This window comes from Ochotona princeps, chromosome 3 (assembly GCF_030435755.1).
Source record: "Ochotona princeps isolate mOchPri1 chromosome 3, mOchPri1.hap1, whole genome shotgun sequence".
NCBI lineage: Eukaryota > Metazoa > Chordata > Mammalia > Lagomorpha > Ochotonidae > Ochotona > Ochotona princeps.
In genome coordinates, this window is record NC_080834.1 from 37,867,823 (window position 1) to 37,894,098 (window position 26,276).

Sequence of the window (26,276 nt, forward strand, 5' to 3'; positions counted from 1 at the left end):
AAAGAGTTTAATCTCTTGCTAAATGTCATGAAGGACTTTAAAATCACAAGAAAATCTAGACCTATTTTAAGCATCTCAGGAGCTATTGTAACAGAAGATCAGGGAGAACCCCTCTCCCACAAGAGAGAAGCAGCGAGCCAGCTCCTGGTAGAACCCGGGGCGTTGTACAAGGTAAAATTGTTTATAGCTGGATCCAGGTTTTTGTGCCAGAGGAGTAAATATGAAAGTAGGTGTTTAGGAATCTTTCTTGGTTTGAGTTTATCTTGGCCAATAAATCTGCAACTATTGTGATTCTAACTTAGCTCTCATCAAATAGCCATGTTTTTATTTGGGATGTCAATGTCTTGAAGGGTTTTTGTGCAAGTTATTGATTTTCTTGCCACTCATGTCTACTCTATCAATGAGTGAATTAGTGTAGTGCTAAGAGCTCAGGATCAAAAATCAAACCTGAGTTCAAATACCTTAACAATGATTTGTTGCTGTGTAAATGTTTAAATTGAGATGAACACCTCCTCGCTTATTCTACGTAAAGAACCTATTATTATGGTGGACACATTGTGGCACTCAGCAATTAATAACGGTGATTATTCTGGCTGTGACTTACAAATGTGAGCTTGGTGCATATAAATCATTGGTTCTCAGTTCCAACAACAACACACAAGTATAACCTGGTGGACTTTAAATAAATACTGATGCTGAGGAGAATTCCCCATCCAAACAAATCAGAATGTTTTTAAATGGAAGTAATTCTTTAAATTCCTTAGTAAATGCACTTTCTCAGTTTGATATAAAGAGTTGTTTTCTGGGCCTGGCACATTTGCCTAGTGGCTAAAGTCCTTCTCTTACATGTGCCAAGATCCCATATGGGCACTGGTTTGTGTCCCAGCTACTCCACTTCCCATCCAGCTCCCTGCCTATGGCCTGGGAAAGCAGTAAATGATGGCCCAAGGCCTTAGGACCCTGCACCCACGTGGGAGACCTGGAAGAAGCTCCGGGCTCCTGGCTTCAGATCTGCTCAGCTCCAGTCATTGTAGCCACTTGGAGAGTGAACCAGCAGATGGAAGATCCTTCTCTATCTCCTTCTCTCTGTAAATCTGACTTTCCAATAAAAATAAATAAATCTTAAAAAACAAAAAAAAAATTACTAAAAACAGCTGTTTTCCAAATCTAATGGTTTTTAGATCATTTGAAAGAATAAAGCTGTCCAAACAACCTAGGATGAGATACCAGATTGAGCATAACTATTTCTTGATATCATCAAAATCGTCATTAAATAGCTACATTTCTCTCTGTCCTTCAAGAGACAAATTTGAAGTATTTTTTTAACCGCTGTGATAAAAGAAGCTGATTGCAAAAATGCCACACTGGTATTCAACCCTCTGTCTCTTTAGAGCTTCCAGATTGTGTTCAGTACTTTACAGTTAAAACTTTTCTTCCCTTTATTCTTTCAGAGGCATCATCTTCCCAGAGATTTCCCCAGGAAGTTACAGGGAGTTTATCTTTGAGGTTCATGTAATCCTCCTAAGTCTTCACTCTCTCCTTTTTTTTTTGCCAGATTGCCTATTTCTTTCCACCACAGGAATTTCCCCCCGTGTTCCGTTCACAACAGTCTGTATTCTTTAAATAGCTTTATCTTGTCTGTTGTGCACCTGGGTGAGACAACCTGACTCTTCTTGTCGAAGCATCTGAAGCTGAACGAATCCTCATTGGTTTCCACTCATTCATACAGACTGGTTTCAGCTTCCATTCTCTCTCTGATCATATTTCTGGAGAGACAAGCTCATCAAGGGTTAGAACACACTCTCAGGTGTGTCAAATATAAACTAGCTCTACAGAGCAGCTTTTACTTTCCTGTTGTGTAACACAGAGGCAAAGGAAAAATGATCAGGGTGGTAAATGGTAATACCACCACTTACAAAAGGATGAAAAAAAGCTGTATTTGCTTAGAGGTTAGCTTTTATCTGTGTGTATGTTTGTAGAGAAGTCAAAGTGAATGGGAAGGGAGGTCAGAAAAATAGAGAAAGTTCTCAATCTCAAACAACAGAAAAGTCTTTTTCCTCTTCAAATACAACTCTGATGATTATATGACCAAATTATGCCAGCTCATGCACAATAATGACCAGAAGATGAAAACAAAATTAGGTGTGCTGGTTTTCTATTGCTGCTGCAACAAACAGCATAATTTTTCTCATTTTGGAAAATATAGTGTGTCATTCTACACCTATACAGGTCAGAAATCTGAAACAAAGTTGCTTCTAACCCATCATTCCTTCTGGAAGCTTCAGTGGGAAGCTGGTTTCCTGTCTTTCCCAGCTTCCTCTTGTCTCGACTCATGGGTCAACATCACATCATATCACCTCCCACCTTCTGCTTCCATTTTTATATCACCCTCTCTACTTTCTGACTTTCCTGCCTTCATCATCTTTTAAAGTGTCATGTGATGATATAGCATATCACTTCTGTTAACTCAGAGAACCCTGTGCATGCCAAAATGTTTCATTCACTCACCTCGGGTTTCACCATGGATTGTAACATCTTACATTAGCTGTGGAAGCAAGAGCTGGGCATGTTAATGGGTTCATGATTCAATATGCTTCATAAGGAAACTCACTTTTTCTGTATATCAAGTTCAGTACAACACTACTTTCTACACGTTACACTACTATATGTAAGTTATAATCACTCTAAGTAGCATAAATTTTTTCCAACAGTGAGCTGGTCTAAAGGCTTATTAAACCTGAATCATTCCATAAATGATCAGCTTTAAAAATCATATGGTTTGGTTAGGAACTCATTGTGTGGTTTGGGCAGGTTACACCTCCACCTGTCACACTGGCATCCCAAATTGGTACCAGTTCATGTCCCTGCTGCTCCACTTCCAATTCTGCTCCCTGCTAGTGTGCCTTGGAAGCCGACAGAAGATTTAGACACTTCTGGCTCCTAGTTTTGGTTTGGCCTAGATCTGATCACTGAACCATTTCTGGAGCACTAGCAAATAGAAGACGTTTGCTGTCCCTCTTTCTGTTGTCAATCCTCTTCAGAGCATAGGGTGCTTGTAGATGAAAAGAGATATACCCTAGTCCAAACCTTCATTTAAAATTGCTTCTCTGAAACTTGAAAGCATTCAGTTGATTTCCTGAAGATGCCTATATCAAAAGAACTTATTTCTGTCTTGAGATGAAATCATTGTTTTGACCACATTGCATGTCACACATTTGGGACTTATTCACTTGAAATTAGTGACTAGAAATCGTACCTGATGGCTTTGAATTTAACCTGATATTGAGAAGGCTGTAAAAGGAGCAATATACTTCAGTTTAGTCAATGCAAACTTCTAGGACACCTATTTTTTGATGGAAAGTAGCAGTAATATATAAACATATATTACTGGTACACCAAAAAATTGCCTAGAAGCCTACTAGTTTCCATTTTAAGTTTCTACTTCAGCAATAGCAGGATGGTGGCAATTATTTGTCACCTACAGATTGCCCTTAGTGACAGATGCTAAAAATGTATAGAAGAGTATTTTGTTGAAGCATCTATAGCACTCCAATGCCTTTTGGAATTGATCATATCACAATAAAGTACAGGATTCTCAGGATTCTTGTCACATTCTGGAAAAATTTAATCTAAAGGATTAGCGGATAACTTATTAAATGACACTGACAGTGATTAAGGCTTTGGACCCCAAAAGCTATGCATTTCTCTGTCGTTTTCACCTAGATTTCAATGAAGACTTATGCAACAAATGAAAATGTGGCCTTGGTGTTATTCTTCTAGCTTTGATAACTTTTCCTACTAAAATGTAATGGATTGTCTTTGATGAAAATAGCAAGGCTGCACCAAGGAGGTCAACGCTGTTAGGTACAAAGTTGTAAGAGTACTGTCATCAAAATTCCAGAAATCAACTTGACCAAAGTTGGATCACCTTGGTTGATGGACAACCACTGTGTACGAGGGTATTGATGTTAATAGTATGATCATAATTATCAGGAACCAATTGATTTTTCATTCTGGCTTCTGATAATCCACTTGATACATGCGGAAAAAGAGTATTTTCTATCCAATGAAGAAGGAAATAGAACATTTCCATAATCAGCAGGATAGTATAAGAAAGCCTAAAAACCAGATACAACTTACCTTTTCTCTTGCTAATTTAGAATTATGCTACCTAGATAAAACCAGATGCCATAAGCATGCAGAACATTTTTAAATTGAACTCTTGTGAGTTATTTTAACTGAGTCCACAGTAATATAGAGTATGATTAACTATGTGTAATGGCAATGGTGTTGAGGGAAAATCACTTTTCTTGGTTGCCTTATTTTCGAGATTTAACCCAGCCAGTTACATCAGACTTTAAGAGCTCACTTCTCTTACAGATAAAAAATCAACTTATTCCAATCAAGATTATTTACTTATCTGCACTGTCTTTATGCTTAGAAAAAAAAAAGATAAGAACACTAGGGGCCTGGTGTGATGGTTCAGTGGCTGAATTCTCACCTTGCATGTACTGGGATTTCATATGGGCACAGGTTCGTGGTCCTGCTGCTCCGCTTTCCATCAAACTCCTTGTTTGTGGCCTCAGAAAGCAGGAGAGGGTGATCCAAAGCCTTGGGATCCTACACACACACGGAAGACCTGGAAGAAGCTCCTAGATCCTACTTTGGGATCAGCCCTGGTCATTTCAGCTGCTTGAGGAGTGAACCAGTAGTTGAAAGATCTTTCTTTCTCTATCTCTTTCTCTCTGTAATTATGTCTTTCCAATAAAAATAAACAAATCTTTTTTTAAAAGCTGGGATACATAAGAAAAACACATTTGAAATAACAATTATTTTTAAAAGGAGAGAAGAGTTTGCATGAAGGGGGAAGTTAGACACGGAGAGGATATAGCTAAATAACATTGACATAAAAATAGTCTCTGTTCCTGACTAGTTGGATGAGGCTGGATATGAAATTTCCACTCTAAATTTCTCAATTTAAAAGTTGTAAGTGAGATCACATAGATGAATTACATATTCATGAAACATAAAAAAATGTGTTTATTCAAAGGAAGAGCTTGTTGTGACATTAATAATATGCTGGCCACATGTCTGGGGCAACGAGTTCTCTACAAGGTTAACATATGTCAGTTTTTTTTTTCTTTCTCATTATTCAAAATGGGAGTATGGCCCCACCTCAGTGCAGGATCCAGGAAATGCCATCCTATCACATGTTGGTCAAATAGGCAACTGGTCCTACGGATATCCACATTCTTCCAAATTCAACACAGGAAGTAGACTCTCAACCTTATAGCTATTCAGGAAATGTAATGTTATAAAAATATTTAGGAGTCTTATCATCTATAACTTAATGTCATGACTTAGATGTATACACAGCAAAGCTGTTTAATAAGTTACTTAACAACAATAATACCATTAAGAATTAAAAAATTAAAAGGACCTATTAATGAAGGAATTGAAAGGGATTGTGTTATCAGTATCAATAATACAGTTAGGCACATTCATTATGCATTAGCATGTGACAAGATGTTCTGTGCTATTGAAAATGACTCACTACCACCTGATCAGTTCTGCTGACTAGTGCTGTTTCAATATTTAGAGAAGGAAACCTTTCAAAAATAATTCAGTTTTTGCCAAGAACTATCAGAAACTCCCTGTATCATAATTGTCTTGTATTTTTACAAGTGTCATTTATCAGGTTGTGACACTTTCTTGGTCTCTTAATGATCTGTAGTTCAATACCAACATGTAAAGAAAAAATAATTGCACAAATGCAATAGTTGCACTCTTTCAATTTCTAAAAATTATTTGAGCAAATTCAAGGTGCTAGCATTGTAGCACACAAGAAAAATTTCTGTATTTGACACCAGCATCTCGTGTAAATTCCTGTTTAGACACCAGGGGCTCCACTTCTGCATCAGCTCCCTACTGATGGCCTGATAAAGTAGTGTAAAATGACACAACTATTTGGCTTTCTATCACCCCCATGGGAAATCTGTGTGAAGCTCCTGCCTTCTAACATTTGCCTGGTCCATCCCCAACCATTGCAGTTATCTCAGAAGTAAACCAGTAGGTGGAAAAATCTCTTCCTCTTTGTCTCCTTCTCGGTGTCTGCAACTCTTTCCTTCAAACAACTAATCTTTAAGAGAAAGAGCGAGAACAAGCAAGAGTGCCCCCCAATCTGCTGGTTCACTGTCCACATGTCCACAGTTAATCCAGAAATGGAGAGCTCCAACTAGGTATCCTACAGCAATGTCATTGGTCAAGTCACAGGAGCTGTCATCACCATCTTCAAGTGTCTTCCTTAGCTGGGAATTGAAACCAGGCTCCAGAACTGGAGCTGCTCCAATGTGGGGAGGGGGAAGTACTAACTAGTGTCTTAATTGTTATGTCAAATACCTGCCAAGCAATACTTTCAGTTATAAAACAGGGCAAAATAGCTGGTTCCAACCAGTCCACAGACCATTATACGAGGAACTATTTTAGCCTCTCCACCTTTGGTGTTATTGGCCTTGTTCTTCTCTAAAAGCTTTGAGTACACCTGGGTTCTACAGAGTTCCCAGGTTGGACAGGCCAACAATCAGAGAGAGTACTTTCTTTTTAATATCCATTTCTAATAAATTCAAGGGAAGACACTAGAAGACTAGAAGACACTCAGGAAAGAAACTACCTAGGAAAGAGAATGGGGACTAATTATTTTCCCTAGTACTAGAAATAAAAATTGCATCTGGAGGGTCTCAAGGGTTCTTTCTTCCACAAAAGCTGGCCTGTGGGTTATTTGTTCATTCTATTTTCATATTGCATTTCTAACACTGAGTAAGAGGCATATCAAGTGAATATTTGCCTCTAGGAATTATAAAAAACAAAAATAAAAAATAATTAGCAAAATGGTTGTTTTAAAAAATGCTTACAACCACTGCAGAGGTTCAAAAACATCTACAATGAAGTTTAAAAACATATTTCCAACCAAGGGATAAGCTCAGGTGGCTTTTTGCTTCATCCTCAGTTGCAGAAACAGTATTTTAAACCTCAGTATCCAAGTCTACATCTTCACATAAAACCCACCCAGCTCCCTTTCAAGATTTAGTCTTGGCTGCAATTACACTACGTAATGACCAAAGTGAAAAATTGGATTCCTGACTGACCCCAGCAGGTTAGCTTTTTATGCTTGAATGATATAAGAGACCAGCTAACAAGACCTCACCATGCGTGGCTGTAAATGTTACTCATGGCCCTGAAGCACAAAAAAAAACTTTTGTGCATGCCTGCTCTGTTATCTCTGTAGGAGTGACTTGCACAGTATTGGCTCATGGATTCATGGCAAGAACTTCTTACCATTTGTTGTGGTTTTGTGACGTTATGATTACACTGACTATTCCTCTGGTTTCCACCTTAGCAGAGATGTTGCTCAGAAGTGTTGGGTTCAGGTTCATGCTATGTTAAGTGCAGTCATCATTTCCACCTTCCTTTGTATTCCTTTCCTGTAACACCATTTTATAGTCTGTGTATACTAGACATCTTCCAGGACCTCCGGAGACCTTTTATTCCATCTCTGAATGTCACTGTTGTTTAATGCAAATGTGAAAGTTGTACATAGAATAGTGATTCTCAACAACTGATATGAGACACAGACCAAGGCTTCACTTTCAAAAATTCCACTTTAGGATATATCTGTGATGAACTATAGATGTCAGATTTTAAAACTTCCACACGGGATACTTGTAACCAGAGTTGTGGGTAAAACTTCCTTGGAAATTATATTTCCACATCTTCCCCCATTGATTTATATGCAATGACTGAAAAAAATGCAATACTTCTGGTAACCTGCCCCAAGGAAAAGGATGCTCTTGTTTAGAGTCAGGACATTATTTTCAAGTGTTTCTTCTCAATTGACACCATTGTCGGGAATCCAAAAGATCACACTTTAATAAAGTACTGCCACCAAGTACCTGTGTCCTTTCCATTCACCTCCTCTCTCTCCCTCCTCAGCAAGATATCAACAATAACCACAATTCCAGGATATATGGGAGGGTCGAGAGCCCAAACGCATGACTCAGAGTCAGAACTGAGACAGCATGCCACTGAAATAAGACTGTCCCCTTCCCTCATCTGGATGTGGAGTCTCTCTTCCACTCATTCCATGTTATAAAAAGAGGAAAGGGGGTAGATAAAAGTGCTTCGGAGAAAGATGCATTTGTAAATTGTTATTTAAAGATATCTATATACAGCCAGCATTGCTGTTTTCACATTTAATGAGCTCTGTTCTGAGGGGGAGCATTAATGCTAAGTGTCAAGGTTAAGGAGATCAACAAAGTATATTTTTAAGCATGGAATTATGTGGGAGTCCAGGCAATAGCAAAGACAAAATGCTGTGCCATTATGGGCAACTCTAGGTACAAAACTCCTTTAGCATAAACTATTTTTAGATTACATCAGACTGATGTAAATCTAACTTGGAGTAATGGAAATAGAACTAGATGAGGAGCAGTGACCTTGCTCCACACCAACCTCTAATTGGGCTGAAGTTTCTGATCTGCCAAATCTATGGATTTTCAAAGTACCTCTTGTTCTCTATTCCCAAGCTTTTGCAGTCACCCTGCTAATGATCCAGTTCTTTTTATAGTTCTGCTCCCAATTCCTCCTCTTGTTTCTCTTTTGCAGATTCTGTTCATGGGCATGATGACAGAGTACTACCATTATTTTTTCACAACTCTGGTAAGCATACCTGGTAGAAACTCATTCCACAACTTAAGAAACATGTTTACATGGCAAATTCAGTGTCAGTTCAACTCATATTAAGGGCAGCCTAGTGTTGTGAAAATTTGCCTTACTATCCTGAGAATTCCCTAAGCATGGTAATGCTCAACTACGAGTTTTTATTGGTTGCAAAAATCTAGCACCCAACACATGTGCATCTAGAAAGGAATTAAAATGAAAATAGAAATCATCAAAGTGTAAATTATTCTGAAAGAAACCCCATCTATCATTGATATTATTGAGTCCAGTGAAGTGTGTCTTGGTCTTTGATATGATGTGGTTTTCCTGCCTATGTCAGGAGACAGCTGGGATGTCCAGGGTTTGTTGACCTGACATGTGTTTGGTAAGTTGTCAAGAAAAGCAACTAGAGAGATGAGCCTCACATTAAGCCTTTTTCACCACAAATAGCAATTGTGGCTCTAAACCTTAAAAATACAAACGCGGATATGCATTGAATGTTGAGAGATTATCAGAACAAAGGATAATAATTTAGTGCCTTTAATATACCTCATTGATGTGATAGCTATCAGTCAAATGATATCAGAAACCACACACACATACACATGCATACTCGCCTACACATCCTACTCCCCCGAGTCCCACCCCTATTCACACACTTTTGGGTAAAACCCGGAATTAACCTCATTTGCTAGCCTTAGTGTATGCCAAGCACAGTTTATCTAGACTCTGTGGGATTCAGCACAAAAACGATTTTAGCAAATAAAACTGACTCCATGCAAATAGGAGAAATCATAGAAATCAGAACAGGAAAAAACAAGGAGCTGTCACACTCATTCTATTCCCTGAAGTGGTAGATAGTAGTACTGACTCAAGGATCTCCGCTAGCATGACAAAACGGATGCTCTGACGCAGCGGGCAGGGATCGTTTATTGAGTTGGGGGCAGGGCAGCAAGGTATATGGCAGAAGTTCCTGACCCATGGGTCCATGATCTCCTGTGCCCATCATCCCACCTTCATGGTCAGACCCTTCTTTGGAACTACGAAGGGAAACCCTGGAAACACTTTTTTGTACTTTTTATGTATCTATTTTTAATGTATTTGAAAGACAAGCAGAGGCACAGAGATATCCCAACCACTTTTTTTTGTCTCCTCAGATGTTCACAACATTTTAATATCAAGAGCTAGGACAAGACTGAACAAACAGTATAGAACTTAACCGTGGTCATCCATACAAATGGCAGGGATACAGTCACTTGACTGACTCATCATGCACTGCCTCCGAATGTATACATTAGCAGGGAGGTGGGGTTAGACAGAGGCGGGATTCCAACCCAGCAACCCAATGTGGCACACAGGAACATTCACTTCCACCTTGGACATTCTAAGTATCTTGCCCATTCACAAATATGGACCTCCCTCTGGCTCCACAAACACCTGGTATTAGAAGATGGCATCTGACATCTGCCTTAGAACTTTCTGCCAATCCCAGCTGTGCTCTAGAAACAGCTGCTTTTCCACAAATTTGAGAAATGGCATGGACAATACAATCTAAAGACGCTGGTCATCAGTGGAAATAGTCATGAATTAGCCAACTGGGCAGTGTGGTTGCTGTTAAATCCTCACAGTACCCCTTTCCCCATCCTGCAGTCACAGCAGGGTGCCAAAGTTCAGAGCTTGGAATCTCCACTTTCTGCCTGACACAGAAACCACAGATTGTAGGAAAACTGCACATTTTTTGCAGGTGTCTGATGGGCTCATTTTAGTACATTATATTTATGCGTTATCCAATACCTCATGGGTTAAATACATTAAGTGCATTCTGGAAGTTTCTGTGTAACTTCTGCTGCTTGAGAAACTTTCATATATAGGCATGCTATAGAAGTTATTCTTTCCTGGATCTTATTCTGTAACTTAGTCTCTTGAAGCACTTCCCTTGGGTTTTACTGGCATTCTGTTCTGCTTTCCATTTCTGATCTTAACATTGCTGCTGATGAGTATTAAAAAATCCAAAGGAAAAAAATCAGTTACTTAGTGCAAAGAAAAGAACTATATAATACTTAAAAAGCATTACAATCTTTGCTGACACTGAGCTGGAACCAGAGAGCTACTCTCCTGGAGTCCTACATCTTAGACCAGAGTTGTCATGGGCAAGGGTAGCAACAGATCTCTTTAAAAGAATAAATCCATATGCATCTCATGCAAAGGCAAATCAAAAAGAGTTGCTGAAGCTGCTACTGTTGAGTAGCCACTAGAATCACTGACAATGTACTCTTTTGCAAACAGTTTTACTGACAGGGAATTTTTATAGATTTTTCTGTTAAATGCTATTCAGAAAGTTTTATTCATTCTTACATATATGTTTTTCAGTCAAATTACTATGTAGGTGCATTAGACATATGAATCAATTTACAAAATTTCTGTTTATATACAGCCTCACCCGGTGTAATGGAAGACGTTGGGGTGGGTGAGACCCTATTCTGAATCCCATTCTGGAAAGGAAAAGGCTCTGTTAAGAGCTCAGCCATATGCCCAGTAATATCCCCTGAGGAGAACCTTGTGGTTCTTATTTTGCATGAATGTCCATGAGCATTCTCCTGTCCTGATTGTAGGGAATGTGAGTTATGATCTGTGAGCTAGGCATGGTCTTTCTATGAGATTCGTGTACAGGTTCCAGACTTCATTTCCATGCCAAGACCTAGAACAACCTGAGGCAGCCAGAGATATTCTGCCTCATTGCCATTCAGCACCTCAGTACCTTTCATCTACTAAATAAAAGCGCTGATCACAATAAACACAATTATCTCTTCCATTCTGCCCCACCAAAAGCTATTCTGTGTCTAAGGGTATAAAACTTACTGGAAGCCAAATTCCCCTTCTTGGTCCACAGACTCTCACGGTTCTTGATTAGGTGAGCAAAAATGACAATTGCTCTCTGCTTCAGAATTGCTCAGGCAGAATGTGAATGAAAGAGTGGGAGCTGTTTGGTATTTTTTACAAAAATGGGATGACACTGGCTGTATTTCTCCTTTCACCTATGTGCTACTTCTACTGTCATTAATTCTCCTTTGCCTAAGTACATCAACAATGCTAAATCCTTTCTACTTTTATTATTTTTTTATATTGCACAGGACTTATTTGCTCTGGATCTGGAACTCTATAGGTACAGTGGTGTAAATATGACTGGGTTTCGACTGCTGAACATTGATAATCCTCACGTGTCATCCATCATTGAGAAGTGGTCCATGGAAAGGTTGCAGGCCCCACCCAGGCCTGAGACTGGCCTTTTGGATGGCATGATGACAGTAAGTGGTTTTACCCTCAATTCATATAAAATCATGCTAATTCCTTAGGTCTTGGGATGAAAATCCTTCTACACCTTTTACGTTTGAGGAAAAAGTGTTATAATGTGTACCTTGAACTGCATGGGAGAAGGAGTGATCTTTTGGGTTATTTGGAAGAACTATGTCTGGCCACTCTCAGAGGCAGTAATTTTTAGCTTTCTGAGTATACATGATGCAGATAACAAAGTTGACACCTTCTCTGGCCCAGTAAAGACAAAGCAGGAACTGAAATAAGACAAAGGGAAAGTTTTTATCCCTGGGGATGTGGTCGTACCAGAAGTGGAAGAAAGACGTGGAAAACCTGCCAGTTTGCCTTCCCTGCTATTGCCCCATCTCATCAAATAAAGCAGATGTGAAGTAAAGCCAGTCTCACATCAAGTGTGTGGTTCCTATCCGTCCTACCCTGGACACACGCAGGCACTCCTCCTAGGCCGTGACAGTGCTCAAATGCAGCCATATGTCGCTCCGGAAGCAGGTGCCAAGCCCTCCTCCTGACAAGTCAGAGGCACTCCGCCGAACACATCAATTGCAAGTCACCTCATCAGAGAGCTTCTTGATGATGTCATCCGTCTCTTGTCAGAAGTGCCTACCCTTGCTTTATTGCTCTAACAAAGCTCTCTGGGTAATGAAGAAAATGGCAGGAAATAATAATAAAAAGTTTCCTGTGAAAGACCAGTGGCATCTAAGGGCACAGATATTGAGAATACAAGCAGGTAATAGCATTTTAAATTGGCATAGTATTTCATTCTCTATTTCCATCATCGGGAGAAATACTCTTTCTTTTAAGAAGCAATTTACCGATAACTGAAAGGCATCATCTCTCAGAGAAATGAACTTGGGATTTTGCTTTTCTCTTTCCTATGAGGACCAAGTAAAAAGAAGAAATAAATGAATGAATTAAGTATTTCTGGATGGTTCCATGTTCCGGGATCCTGACTGTTTTTCAAACCTGAAATGATTTTTCGAATACACCGTGATTTGTGAGATAATGACGGAAACTATTTGAGTACAAATGAGCCTGGGGGTGATTTGAAACATGGCTTTGAATAAGAACAAGTGGAGAACATTTAGGGAAATACTCATCTTCTGAAAAGGTGGTATGGAGTGTCACAGCAAGAGAAATCAATTGCACTAATATGGTGACTTTTCTCTGCTCACCCTCGAATTTGTAATTCTGAAGAATTCCTATGTGGTTCAACATTGTCTGCCCACCTTCTCACTTTCCAAAAAGATTTCTGTCACAGGATAAACTCTCAAAGTATTTTACCTGTGCTTTGTATGCCCCATTAAAAATAGTACAGTTTAAAGCCATGTTAACACAGATTTTGGATTCATAACACACATTAAATATTCATCGAGGATGGCTTAATATATGTGTGTGTGTGTGTGTGTGTGTGTGTGTGTGTGTGTGTGTGTGAACTCAGATCCACTGAACTGACATTTTGTCCATATTGGCCGAGATGAGGAAGAGCAGGGAAGACTGGGCTGTGTAATATTTGTGAAATCTGGCCGGGCAGGTGGCAATATGGCTTCCCCGAGGTGTGGCTGGTGGGCTGGGCTAAAGCAGGCTCCTGGGCAGGAGTTTGGCAGATCTTAGCCCTGGTGGATGAAGCATCCCTATCCTGCCTGGTACTTACTGCTGTCATCCTTCCGCCAGAGGGGTTTAAAATCTGTGTTTTTTAAGACTATTACTATTATTATAAACAATGGAAAGTGGTTTGCCATGCCAGAAGAGAGAATCTCACCAGGGAACTGTAAAAGAGGGCAGAGTAGCTATGTCAGTCATGTCGACACTAGTAAAATGAACGGTGATCCGACACTGGAACTCAGATCTAGCAGCCTTGCAGACCAACTTGGAAGCTGGTTCTGTGAAGCATGATATTGCCATTATCTGTCCAAAGAGTCTTGGAACACTTACTCTCCTTTTCTGTTTCTGCTGGAGGCGGCTACGTTGAGGGTATGGCACTGAAGCGCAGATGGCAGGACACTAACTGGACTATTAGCCTAAATATTAGATTCCGTGTCCACAAACTTAGCCCACTGGCTCATGTGGCCTCTAGCCAAACTCTCCTATGTGATAAATTAATAAAATACTTAGTCAACACATAAATACTAGTGTTTTTTCCACCACTGTCTGTATCTACAATGTTATGACACACTTAAATAGCAGAATGATGGACTTGGGACTATTGTTGAAGGACTAAACTATTGCAATTGTATAGGGGAAACAGTGGTGGACGAGGGAGTGGGGAGCACTAGTAAGAATGGGAAAAGGGGTGATTCATGAGCCTATAAAACTGCATCATGAAAAAAATTTTTAAGAAGAATAAAAAATCTGCCATACACTAACCACCATTTATGCCATTTGATAATAAAACAAGCATAGGATATGCTATTACCTTAATATTTTCAACTATAAAGAAATTCTTAATGTTTTACATACTAAAAAGTATGCCAAGACTATAATTACATATGCGATTAGCATGTATATCCAAAACTGAAAACAAGTCCATTTTGCTCAAATCCAAAAGAAATCTTTATTTCCCACTTTAGAACAAGAGTCCAATAATAAAAAATATTAATTTTGAAAATGAGGTTAAAATTGAGATGATTAAGAAAACTGAGGCAGTAGCAAAACTCATTAAAAAACATCTGAGATTTTAAAAGGAGTGTCTTATCAACTGAAGTGTGAATTAACAAACATTGTTAATTTGACAAAATCTACTTCCATTCCCTTTCACTGTGTTTAAAAGTCGAGAATGTGAGCTGTTTCCATTGACTGGCTTTTGGATGGACTTGAGTCATGAAATGGACAACTCTTATGTTGTGGACCAAAAACGTGTACGACTCACCATTGCACACGCATCAGAAAAATAATACAACATTGATCTGCCGACCATCTGCCTAATTCTTCAAATGCTTTCATAATGTGAAGTGAAGCCAGCAGCCTTAGTCTGATCTCGTACATGGGAACATTTCCACAAATCAGTATCCACAGGAAACTATCATTGAGTATGCACCTGGAGCACCCACTGCTACACCTGCCATGAGAAATAGTTTGCAGCTGGATTCACTAGGAAAAGTAAGGATTTGCTGTATCTCTTAACTGAGTGATCTGAGCATGTTATGTAATGCTTATGAATGTGTTTGCATGTCTGCAAACCTTTACGATCAAACTTTAAATGATTATATTGCCAATTAATTAAGGCAATATATGCAAAGGCTCTAAAACAGAGTAAAATATACTTGATAGTACATGCTGTTTTGTTAACTTTTAGTCAATTAAAGAACAAATATATTCTAAGGCAATAAGGCATAATCTGCTTATTTGTAGATTATTTCCTGTCATTTTATCTGTAGTCCAAGAAAGTGCCCAGCTGAGACCTGGGAGCCTTGTGGCCTTGTATGGTCAATGAAACGCACGTGTATTTGCCAGCTCAACATATGCTCAAGTTCCCCTGTTCCTCAACATCTTTCTCAAAAACTGCCCAATGCTCAGTGATCCAATTTGCTAGTAATCAGTGGGGAATTGTGATCATTGGGGGAATCGCAATGCTAATCTACCAAGTCGTAGGTGTTGAGCATGTGTTGGTATCTTTGCTCCCTTCCCCAACCATTTTCTAAATCCCAGGTCCTTGTGGCTGTCTCTACTTCCTGGCCACTCAGGGGACACAGTACCAAGTCCACCACTCTCATTTCTCAGCAACACCCACACCCCTCCTCAAAATGTTAGGTTCCTTAACAGGGCTCTAGCAGGTAATAGACTGGCTCTCCTGCCTTTCCCAAAATATTCATCTCTTCAAGGAAACAAGTTATCAGAGAAGACAAATTAATTTAGATGAAGTAATAAATAAATTCATGTTAGCTCTATGCCATGGAGCAGATGTTTGGATTGACTTAAAACTTGTATTTATTTTTAAGTGTATTGCTTGAAAGGTGAAGACAGACAAAGAAAGAGAAGACAGAGAGACAAAAAGATCTTCCATCGGACAGTTTACTGTCCAAGTGCTTACAACAACTAGAGCTGGGTGAAGCAAAAGCTAGGAATTAGAAATTCAGTCTGGGTTTTCACATTGGTGGCAGGAACTGACATTTCCACATTATTATTTGCTGCCTCCCAGGGTGCGCATTATCCACAAGCTGGAATGGCAATCCGGGTCACGAGTCAAATGAAGGTACCTGGATATGTGATGTAGGCATCCGAAGTTACACTTTGCCAAAAAGTTGTCCCAACATATTTGGGTTGTACTTGAGGAAGCTATTAACAGAAACTAGTGTGATTTGTGGATATGTCTCTCCTGAAAAACAGTCTTGTCCATCCATATCATGTTATCAAATGCTTCCAAATTTGGAGAAAAATGGAAAACAAATGCCTTTTTTCTCCATGTGTTCTACAAAAACCCTATGGTACCCCTATCAGCTACAGCTTTTTCCAACAATAGGTAGGCAGAAATGTATGGGGAGTTGATAAGACCACGTGATGTACTTAGTTCTGGTCTTGAAGGTAAGGAGGACATTTCTTGGGTTGATGTTGTCAGCGGAGTTAGGTGGAATAGGTTCTTGTCTTCATGTGAGAAAGAATTGGGGCATAAAATATAAAAGTAATGACAAGCAAGGTAGCTGTTATATTGGGGTAGGTTATTCGTCAAAACGGTTGGACACTTCACCAGCATAATCAAGGACAGTGCCTGAATGGGTAGACTGTGGTAGGCAAGGTATATGCCTGACAGCTGAGGTGACCCACTTCTCAGGGAAGGTTGAGAAAGCTCTCTGTATTTAGACTGGTGTTGATAAGGGAACTGGGTTCAGCTGTGCCTGTTATTTCTTCTCCCTTTTTCTCTTTTCATGGGAAAAAAAAAGATTTTCTGGATAGGAAATAGGTAAAATTCCTCCCAAGGCTTTGTTGCTGCAGATGCCCGTTGGCCCCAGGCAGAGGAGTCTCCTAGGTTGTTCCTCCTGGGAGAAGGCTGGGCCCACCTACAGTTACTGGACAGGACTTTGTGATATAAAATACTAGGCTGCCCCCAGCTGTGCTTTTCCAGCTCCCTTTTTGTTTTGGTTTGTTGGTTCTTGGTTTTCCTTCATCTCTAACTTCCTGCCTGCCGTTGATAGTACCTAAACTCACTATCAGGACTGATGATTTGCCTGAAGGGCTTACAAAACTCAGAAACCTTGTTATATTCATAGGGACAGTTCATAAAGTGTGGGCCATGAGATTAAAGGATGGCTTTATTTCGGTGCAAAAAGTCTTCGAATACATGCATTCAAGGTTCTTTATAGGGTCGTGAAAACTGAGTATTCTGGGAAAAAGCCTTGCGTGAAGTTCAAAAACTAATTTTTAAAGATTTATTTTGTTTTTATTGGAGAGGCGAATGCAGAGAGAAGGAGAGACAGAGAGAAAGACCCCCCCCCCCCATCTGCTGGTTCACTCCACAAGTGATTGCAATGGTCAAGCCAATCCGAATCCAGGAGCCAGGAGCTGCTTCCAGGTCTCCCACATGGATGCAGGTTCCCATGTGTCCCCAAAACCCATATTCCGCTGCTTTCGCAGACCACAAGCAGGGAGCTGGATGGGAAGTGGAACACCCAGGACATGAACTGCTCTCCAAATAGGATCCTGGTTCATGCAAGGCAAGGATTTAGCTACTAGGCTATCGCACCAGGCCTGAAATTCAAAAAATTTTATCCCCCAATAATTTTACTTTAAATCTCATTTTCCACAAACTTTTTGAACTGTCCTCATATTGCACCAAAAGACTACAGTTAATCATCAAAGGAAAAGATGCAATGAAGATTGTCCAGAAGCAGCCAAGGCTAGGATTCTAGATCTTCTTTCCCAATGGAATCTCACCAACAGTACTTGCTCCCCAGCAATGATGTGTAATGTGTGAAGTTGTGTTAACCAAGGAGGCTTCCCTGAGCCTCTGTGTTGCTTTTTTTTAATTGGGAAATATTCATCAGGCTTAAGCCTGACTCTGTTATTCAGTGTCTGGCCCTTCCTGAGGTCAAGCGGATACAGCACGACCTAGAGCAACAGGACAGAAGATAATCACTATAAGTCACATTGTCAGCATATACCATTTGCCATTTCCAAGACCCCAGGATATAAAAACACCACAAATCTGCTGAGTTATCCTTTTCCTGCTAACTCTACTAACTCACAGATCAGTGTGTGCTGGAGAGAAGGCTGTGCTCAAAATACTTAGTTCATGATCCACATTGGGGTTCAAAGGTTTTCTATATTCAGCGCTGTGATTTCTACCTTGGGTCTACACACACACACACACACACACATACACACACACAGTGAACAGAAACATATTGGATCAAAAAATTTAGAACATGTTTGTATTCTTATTCCATGCTCAATTCCATAAATTCTCTTGAGAGTTGCTGTTCATGAACCAGACCTCCAGCACAAAACAAAAAAGGGGAGAAAAACCAGTGGTAGCTTATTAGTACTAGAAGCAAGTTAAATACTGTTTTCATCTGAGAAAACACTTTTTGTCAAGAGGTAGTGTATTTTTAGTACAAATTGTTCTGTTTGCACTGCAAAAATGTTCACCAGATCATTTTGAACTATTGTTTTGTCCTTGCCAGTCTGAAAGCAGCTCAGAGGAAATGAAATATCTGTCCAAACTAAGTTTAAAGAAAGGTCAAGTGACTAGAATTCCACATTTTACGTTTGTCTTTCAAATCATTTATGAATTAAATTAACAAAAACACATGAGAACTTGTCAAAAAGTACTCTCTACTGAAAAAGGCCGAGATCACCTTAGGGCAGTATCTGTGCATATGACCTCTGAGTTGGGATCCTCACCCCTTCCCTTGCTAATCGCATCACTTCAGGCAAGATATTCTCCCTCTCCAAACCTCTATTTTCCTGTCTATAAAATGGACATAATAGCTGTTTCAGAACTTTAATCCTAATAAAGCATATGAATAGGTAAAAAGCTTACTATGTCTGCTATCTAGTAAGCTGTTAATGAATACTAACTTGGCTAATCAATTACTGTGGCCATCAAATCATCAAACAGGTAACTTACTTTATAATCAGAATATTTTCAGGGTTAAAAGCATAAACTGTGGTATTGACTTTTAGCATTTTAAAATTGTTTTACCTCCACTAATTTGAAAACATCATTAAATCTCTGAGTTTAACCATCAAGAAGTAAAGGTTGATCGTGAAAAATCATTGTTTGTCAAAGACAGAGAACAAACAGCGTTTGATGCACAGTAGGTGTTGTATTGATTCTAGGTAGCATTATTAACTGTGTTTTTTAAAACCTCAGTCTGCCAAGGCATCCCCTAGTTGTACCAGCTAATATAGGAAAGAATGAGGAATATGAGTGCTGAATAAGGCAAGCATAGGTTTAAATCTCAGCCATGAAAATGAGTGTTGTCAGTTTGGAACGGAGAGCCACGAATGCAGCTTGGAGATTTAGCAATCACCATCATAATTATTACCAATATAATCTCTACATTTCAATGATAGGGTTGAAATGTGCATATTAAAATCTGAAGATTATACACTTCTTCTAAAAATTGCATTTTTACTTTAAGCCGTGAAATAACAGTAATTCCTTCAGTGGACTTTTATTTCAAAACTTGCCTGTGTCAGACGCTATAATAGCAACCAAAAGTTGCCCTCCATAAATGTATGCCTTTAAGAAACCCACAGTCTTATCAAGAAACACTTTCAAAAACAAATGACAAAAAGTCTGAAGAAAATGCAGTGAAAGAGCTTGCACAGAATAATGACGAGTCAGAGTAGAGCTTTTCCAGGCCTCAAAGATGGACAGAATGCAAGCTACAACAACCTCTGTACTCTCTTTCCACCTGCATTAAGACATGACCAATCAGTGCATCATGAATGCTGAACAAATCAACTGATTTCATAAAAATAAATGGTAATCTTCATTCTGTGACCTGGACTCTGGGTTTAACTCTGCCAATTACCAGCTGTGTACACATGACCCTCCAAAAAAATCAATATCCTGCTTGAAGGTCAGTTTTCCCACATAATATATACAACAGCTTTATCTATGTGCTCTGTGTATTCGGGGGAGTTGTGGAGAATATTTAACCAGCTCATGTGTTTGAAATAGCAGTAAAAACCCTCAAGGAAGCTGTGAGAGTATTTGAAAGATTTTATCCTTAAAGAAAACCAGAAGCAAAGAAAAATTTTGAAAATCCAGGAAGTATTATGTGAAATTTTGCAAATCTGAGGAAGTTCATGAAGAACATCAGAATGCGATGTCTGCTACCCAAACGAAATGGCCATTTCCGGTCTTTACTGGAAGGTGCATGCTGCCAACAATAGGTACACCCTGGAAAAGCCACGCATGTTTCTTCTTTGGAGTCTTTCCAAACCTGAGGTTGAGCTTGATTCCATGATCACAGCTCTCTAAATTCTGGTACAAACAAATGCACAACAGTAGGTTTTGTTTATATGTATATGTATATATATACACACACACACACATACACATACATTTACAAGCCAGTTAGAGAACAAGAGAGAGAGAGAGCTCTTCCATCTGCCAATTGACTCCCCAAACAGTTGAAAATGATAGGGCTGTTCAAGCAAAACAGCCTAGAATTCCATCTAGGTATTCTGTGTAGGTAGCGATGTAAGGGATTTTACCATCCTCAGTTGCTTTTGCAGGAAAATTAGCAAGGAGCTAGATCAGAAATGAAGTGGCCAGAACTTAAGCCATCTCCCCAATTCAATGTTTGCATTGCAGCTGGAAAGCTGAACCGCTGTGCCACAATGCCAGCCTAGCAATTTCTATCAAATATAAAGCAGTAAAAAAAAATTGAGAAGTTGTAGATGAATGATGAGAAACAAAGCATGATGTAGAAATATTGAGTTTTAGTAGCTTCCAGCTCAAGGTATTTCATCTTAACATGCTTAATGTAGAAGAGACTCCAAAAATATTAACGCTTAGAGTAAAATCTTTTGTGGTTGATGCAAATTGCTTTTAAGAACTCAAAACAAATCGCAGAAATGGTTCCAACTTACATAAGAGTGTGAGGTTTTATTTTGGAGAAAAATAGCTATCAGGAATCAAAACTTGACAAAGGATAGGTGGCTTTGAGAATCAGACAAATACAGAATAAGAAGCAGGGATAGTGATTTTGCAGATGGAAGAAAATAAGTAGAAAGTGTAAATGAAGATAAAATGTGGTGTTTTTCTTCACAGACTGAAGCAGCTCTAATGTATGATGCTGTGTACATGGTGGCCATTGCCTCCCACCGGGCAGCCCAGTTGACCGTCAGCTCCCTACAATGTCATCGACACAAACCATGGCGCCTTGGACCCAGATTTATGAATCTGATCAAAGAGGCAAGTAGCACTTCCTCACAGCTTTCCCTTGTTCGCTTTTTTTTTAATCCCTGGAAGATTTTTACATGGCAATGTATGCGCTTATAACAGTAGAGCAATTATCATCAACTTCTTTCTTGGATTTTAGTGTCTGCACGTTGATTCAAACAAGTACCACGAGTTTCCAAGTGTGATGTTGGGAAGTTTAAGGAAACTACTTGATTTTATCCCTCTCTCCATTTCTGCTGCAACCCCAGATACTACAAATACCATGTATAATTGTAAGAGCTCATGGATGTTTCTTCCTGTGGTTTACTCAGTCGACAGGAAGGTTCATCCATCAGTAAAGGGCGCCAGCGAGAATTCTCACTCGTTACCCACAATTCCTGTGATATTTTTAAGGTTCTGGTTGTATAGGACTATCAAAGAACCTTTTTATTTTTTAAAATACTTAGTTTGCCTTTTGTCAGCTAACCAGACAAGTTTAGTCCTATTCAAACCCTACCAGTGTAGTAGAAGCATTTTAAGAATATGGAGTGTTTGGGAGAGGGGCACTTACTAATGCCCTGGAATCCTGGAATATGCCTACTTTATCTTGATCTCTGAAGGTGTTTGACTTCCATTTGCAGAGCCCTGTTCTGAGATCCCTAAACTATCTTTGACTACAAAATATGTCTCAGTATGTATCAATATGATGTAAAGTTCTTTGAAGTATTCAAAACTTGTGATGTTCCGTGACACTATTCTAGCATTTTCTGTATGAAATGCAGAGATCCAGCATGCTAATGAAAAGTGCATTCTTTTTGCTCTATAGTGGAGAACGGTGGAGTGAGACAAAACCATAAGAGAGAAGAATAGTAGGAAGCACTAAGCAGGATAATAATGCTCAGCCATGGTCAAAGATCATGTTTTTGTTTATAAGCAATATAAGGTGGGCAAGTTGCTTAAACTCGCAGTATTTCAGAGTTTTTTTCATGTAAAGTAAGAATATCAGCAGCTACATTGTTGCATAAAGAGGAAGGTTATAACTTGAAGAATAGTGCAGAAACATAGTGAGACTACAAAATGTTGCCACTTACTCACCATTGGAATATACCACTATTGATAGCCTTATTCAGTTCACTGAGTATGGTACTAGCATTTAAAGCTGGCAACAGCAACAAAGAAATTACAAATAGACGTGAAATGAAATGCCCTTTCTCATGGCTCCAGAAATGTGACATACCGTGCTAATAGAAAATCAGCAGACAGCCTCCTCCTTTTCCCACGGTAATGGTTATGTCCTGAATCACCACATTGATTATCTTGATCTTTAACAAGAAAACAGCTAGCTTCCTTTTTATCTCATACCAGTGCAAGGAGCAGCAAAAGCTGCATGAAAGCTAGAGCTCAAACACTGGGAGCACCCCCAAGCATATTCTTGCTTGTATTAAGTTGCAAAAGAAAGTGAAATTGCCAAACATACTTAGGTATGTTAAAGGAATAATAAGCTCCAAGATGAGGGATGATGTTGCAAGCAAGAAAGCATTTTATGTTCTCTGATTCCAAAAGCAGAGCCCCATTCTCCGGCTCACTGTTGGGAGTGACGGGAAAGGTGTCAGGGGATGAAGCAGCATCCTTGGTCAGCATTGTGCTCACATTCTTTTTGTTGTCTGAGTCACTGTGCCACATGCTACCTCCAGCACAATGTGGTAACTGCAGAGAAGATGGTGCAGGGACACTGTAATCAAAAGCAGTGTCCCGGCTGCCACTGTGGGAATTCTAAAGCAAAGACATGAAGGAGAAAAGAAAAGAAAAGAAGAGAAAAGAGAAGAGAAGAGAAGAGAAGAGAAGAGAAGAGAAGAGAAGAGAAGAGAAGAGAAGAGAAGAGAAGAGAAAAGAATAGAAAAGAAAAGAAAAGAGAGAAAGAAAACAAAGGTGTTTCTTTGAATGGAAAAAAATGAACAAGTCTCCTTTTCCTAAGATTTATTTATTTTTATTGGAAAGCTAGACTTACAGAGAAGGAGAGATAGAGAAAGATCTTCCATCCACTGATTCTTTCCCCAAATGGTCACAACAGCCACAGGCTGATCCAAAGTCAGGAGCCAGGAGTCTCTTCAGGGTCTTTCACACGGGTGCATGGTCCCAGTGGACCATCCCCTATTGCTTACCTGGTCAGAAGCAGGGAGCTGGACCAGAAGTGAAGCAGCTGGGATGTGAACCAGTGACCATATGGAATGCTGGCTGTTGCAGGCAGAGGCTTAGCCAGTTGAGCAATCACCCAGGCCCCATTTCTGGTTTTAGTTAGAAAATGTAAAACAGGTATTTGGTCCTAAAATTTTCTCTGGTACTTTAGCAATTCTTTCTTTTATTAAAAAAAGTATTGATTTGAAAGGATTGATTGACTGATTGATTTACACACACATGCTCAGGGCAAGGTAGAGTTGGGGTCCTTCCATCCACCGATTCATTCCCCAAATGGCTACCACAGCCAGATCTGTGCCAGGCCAAAGCCAGGAGCCATTTAAGTCTCCCACTTGAGTGCAGCGAGCCATTTGGGCCTTCCTCCATGGCTTTCTCAGGCACATTAGCAGGGAGCTGGAATGGAAGTGGAGCAATTGGGACATGAACCAATGCCCATATGGGATACTGACATTGCAAGCAGTAGCTTATCTGGTTACCCTACAATGCCAGTAACACAATTCCTACTTTCTAAATGATTTTAAAAACTGAAATCAGATCTGATGTAAATGAGTAATTTTGCAAATTGAATTTATGAAGTGAAGATCAAATTCATTTCAGGATATGAACTTACTAAGTGGAGATGGTTGTGTGTCTTCTAATCCCTGATAACTGCATTTGTCATTCAGGGTGACACTCAGAGCTGCCTCCCAAGCTGACCATCCTTCAAGTTTTGACGCTATCTAGAAGGAAGGGGTGAATTTTTTTAAAAAAAATTCAAACTTGATGGGACATATTGTAATGTTACCACTTTGGAACATTTACTAAACAAATACATATTGGAGCATTGTGAATTTCTACTCAATAAGCATTACTGGGTCTCTGTCATGTAGATAGTATTAGCATGTTTCATAAGGGACACCTCCAAATAAAACGTGGACGACATGGTTTCTTTAAGGGATACCCTTTAAAAGATGCAAAAGGTAGTTTCTATCATCTACTGGCATAAATCGCACATCTAGGGAGAATATCAGGCTTCGTTGGCAGCTTTCCCATGCCCAAGGATAAAACCTACAATGTACAGCAGGATATACAGTCTTCGGTGATCTGGTCCTCATTGCCATCTCTTATCTCCTGACCCATCCCCAGTTATTATTAAATCTTCTGTGACTCCCTGAAAAGGCCATCTGCTTCTATCATATTTCCTCGTCTTTGATTGAATTACTGTCACTCTGTCCCACCAAGCCTTAGATCCTAACAGCCAGCCCTGACCCACAAATGTAGGCTTCCAAGGCACAAATGTTTGTTTCCATAGCACCCATTGCTGTGATATCAGGATCCAAGCTGTGAATTTCCAGTCTCCATGCCCTCATCCTTGGACAATGATCAGTGCAGAATACAGACTCCCCCCAAAAAAAATAAATACAAACCACGTGAATAATCAATAAATTAATTAGTAAATGGGAAAAGCCATTGATAAATGCATTTATAACCAACAATCTATAAGCAAATGTAAATACTTCCGAGGCACACTCAGTACACAATTATTTTGAAAATTTACTTATTAACCTGAAAGGCAAAGTTAAGAGAGAAAGAGAGAAAGAGAGAGAGAGAGAGAGAGAGAGAGAGAGAGAGAGAGAGAGCGCTCTTCTATCCATTGGTTCATCCCCCAAACAGCTGCAGCTACAAAGCTAGGCCAGATCAGAACCAGGAGGCCATATCAAAGTCAGGAACCCAGAGCTGCTTAGGGCCATTCTTCGCACTGGCAATGAGCTAGATTGGTAGCAATGTATTAAAAACTCAAGCTGGCACCCATATGAGATGTGGGCAACACACCTGGCACCTTTATCTGCTTTGGCACTACATCAGCTTAGGACACAAATATTGTGTCCAGAAACAATTCAGTAAGATAGAGTCAGAGCTGGGGTTGGTCTGAACCCCAAGGATAGAAGCTCTGTTAGGTGAGTGAGTCTGGGTCCTACTCATAATCCCAGCTGTGCATTTCTGGTCCTGTTATTCAGACACTGAGATTCAATCACGATATTCTGCTCAGTCAAGTCATGCAGCTTCTTTGTCAAAACTCTTTTCTGTAATATGGAAATTAAAATCCAGATTACTTGCCTTGGTAGGATAACACACCTCTATGGGTTGGTTAGACAAGTGTGTTTCATATGCAGGCAGTTCACAAAGGGTGTTTCATCACATGAAAACTTCTGTTAATGATGCCCATTTTGTTAGGTACTGTCAAGAAAAAGGAGACAACAATACAGAAAACATGAATGTATTGCCAACCACACATATTCTTACTAGTATTGGTGTCATTGCCATTATGTTTGGAGTCAAAGTTGAAGTGTGGTTGTTTGTAAAAGGGAATGCAGGACCTACAAATGGGAAGTCAAGTGTTTCTGTGTATTCAAGCACACAGCACAAAGGAAGCCAGCTGTCATGATGGCAAGGAGTGAGGCACATCTAACTCTTCAGGAAGGGTGATCAGCCAGTCCCAGATGAGGCTGCCATAATAAAATACCATCTATTTGGTAGTTTATAAACTAAAAATTATCTCACAATCCTGCAGCTTAGTACCAGTAGATAGGGTATCTGATAAAGACCTGCCACTTTGTTTATACATGCTGTCTTATCACTCTAATCTCACATGGTAGATGGGATATTAAACACATGAATGTTCAAGGTGAACAAATATTCACACCAAATGTGAGACATCAAAAAG

The 26,276-nt window shown here is 39.6% G+C and overlaps 1 protein-coding gene across 1 annotated transcript in view; it reads left to right on the forward strand.

The window, feature by feature from the left end:
• Nucleotides 1-26,276, forward strand: part of GRIK1 (glutamate ionotropic receptor kainate type subunit 1) — a 134,939-nt gene that overhangs the window by 34,067 nt on the left and 74,596 nt on the right. The window contains exons 6-8 of the mRNA XM_058661321.1: nucleotides 8,662-8,715; nucleotides 11,847-12,020; nucleotides 21,266-21,409. Coding sequence (XP_058517304.1) covers nucleotides 8,662-8,715; nucleotides 11,847-12,020; nucleotides 21,266-21,409 — 372 coding nt within the window. The remainder of the gene's footprint in view (nucleotides 1-8,661; nucleotides 8,716-11,846; nucleotides 12,021-21,265; nucleotides 21,410-26,276) is intronic.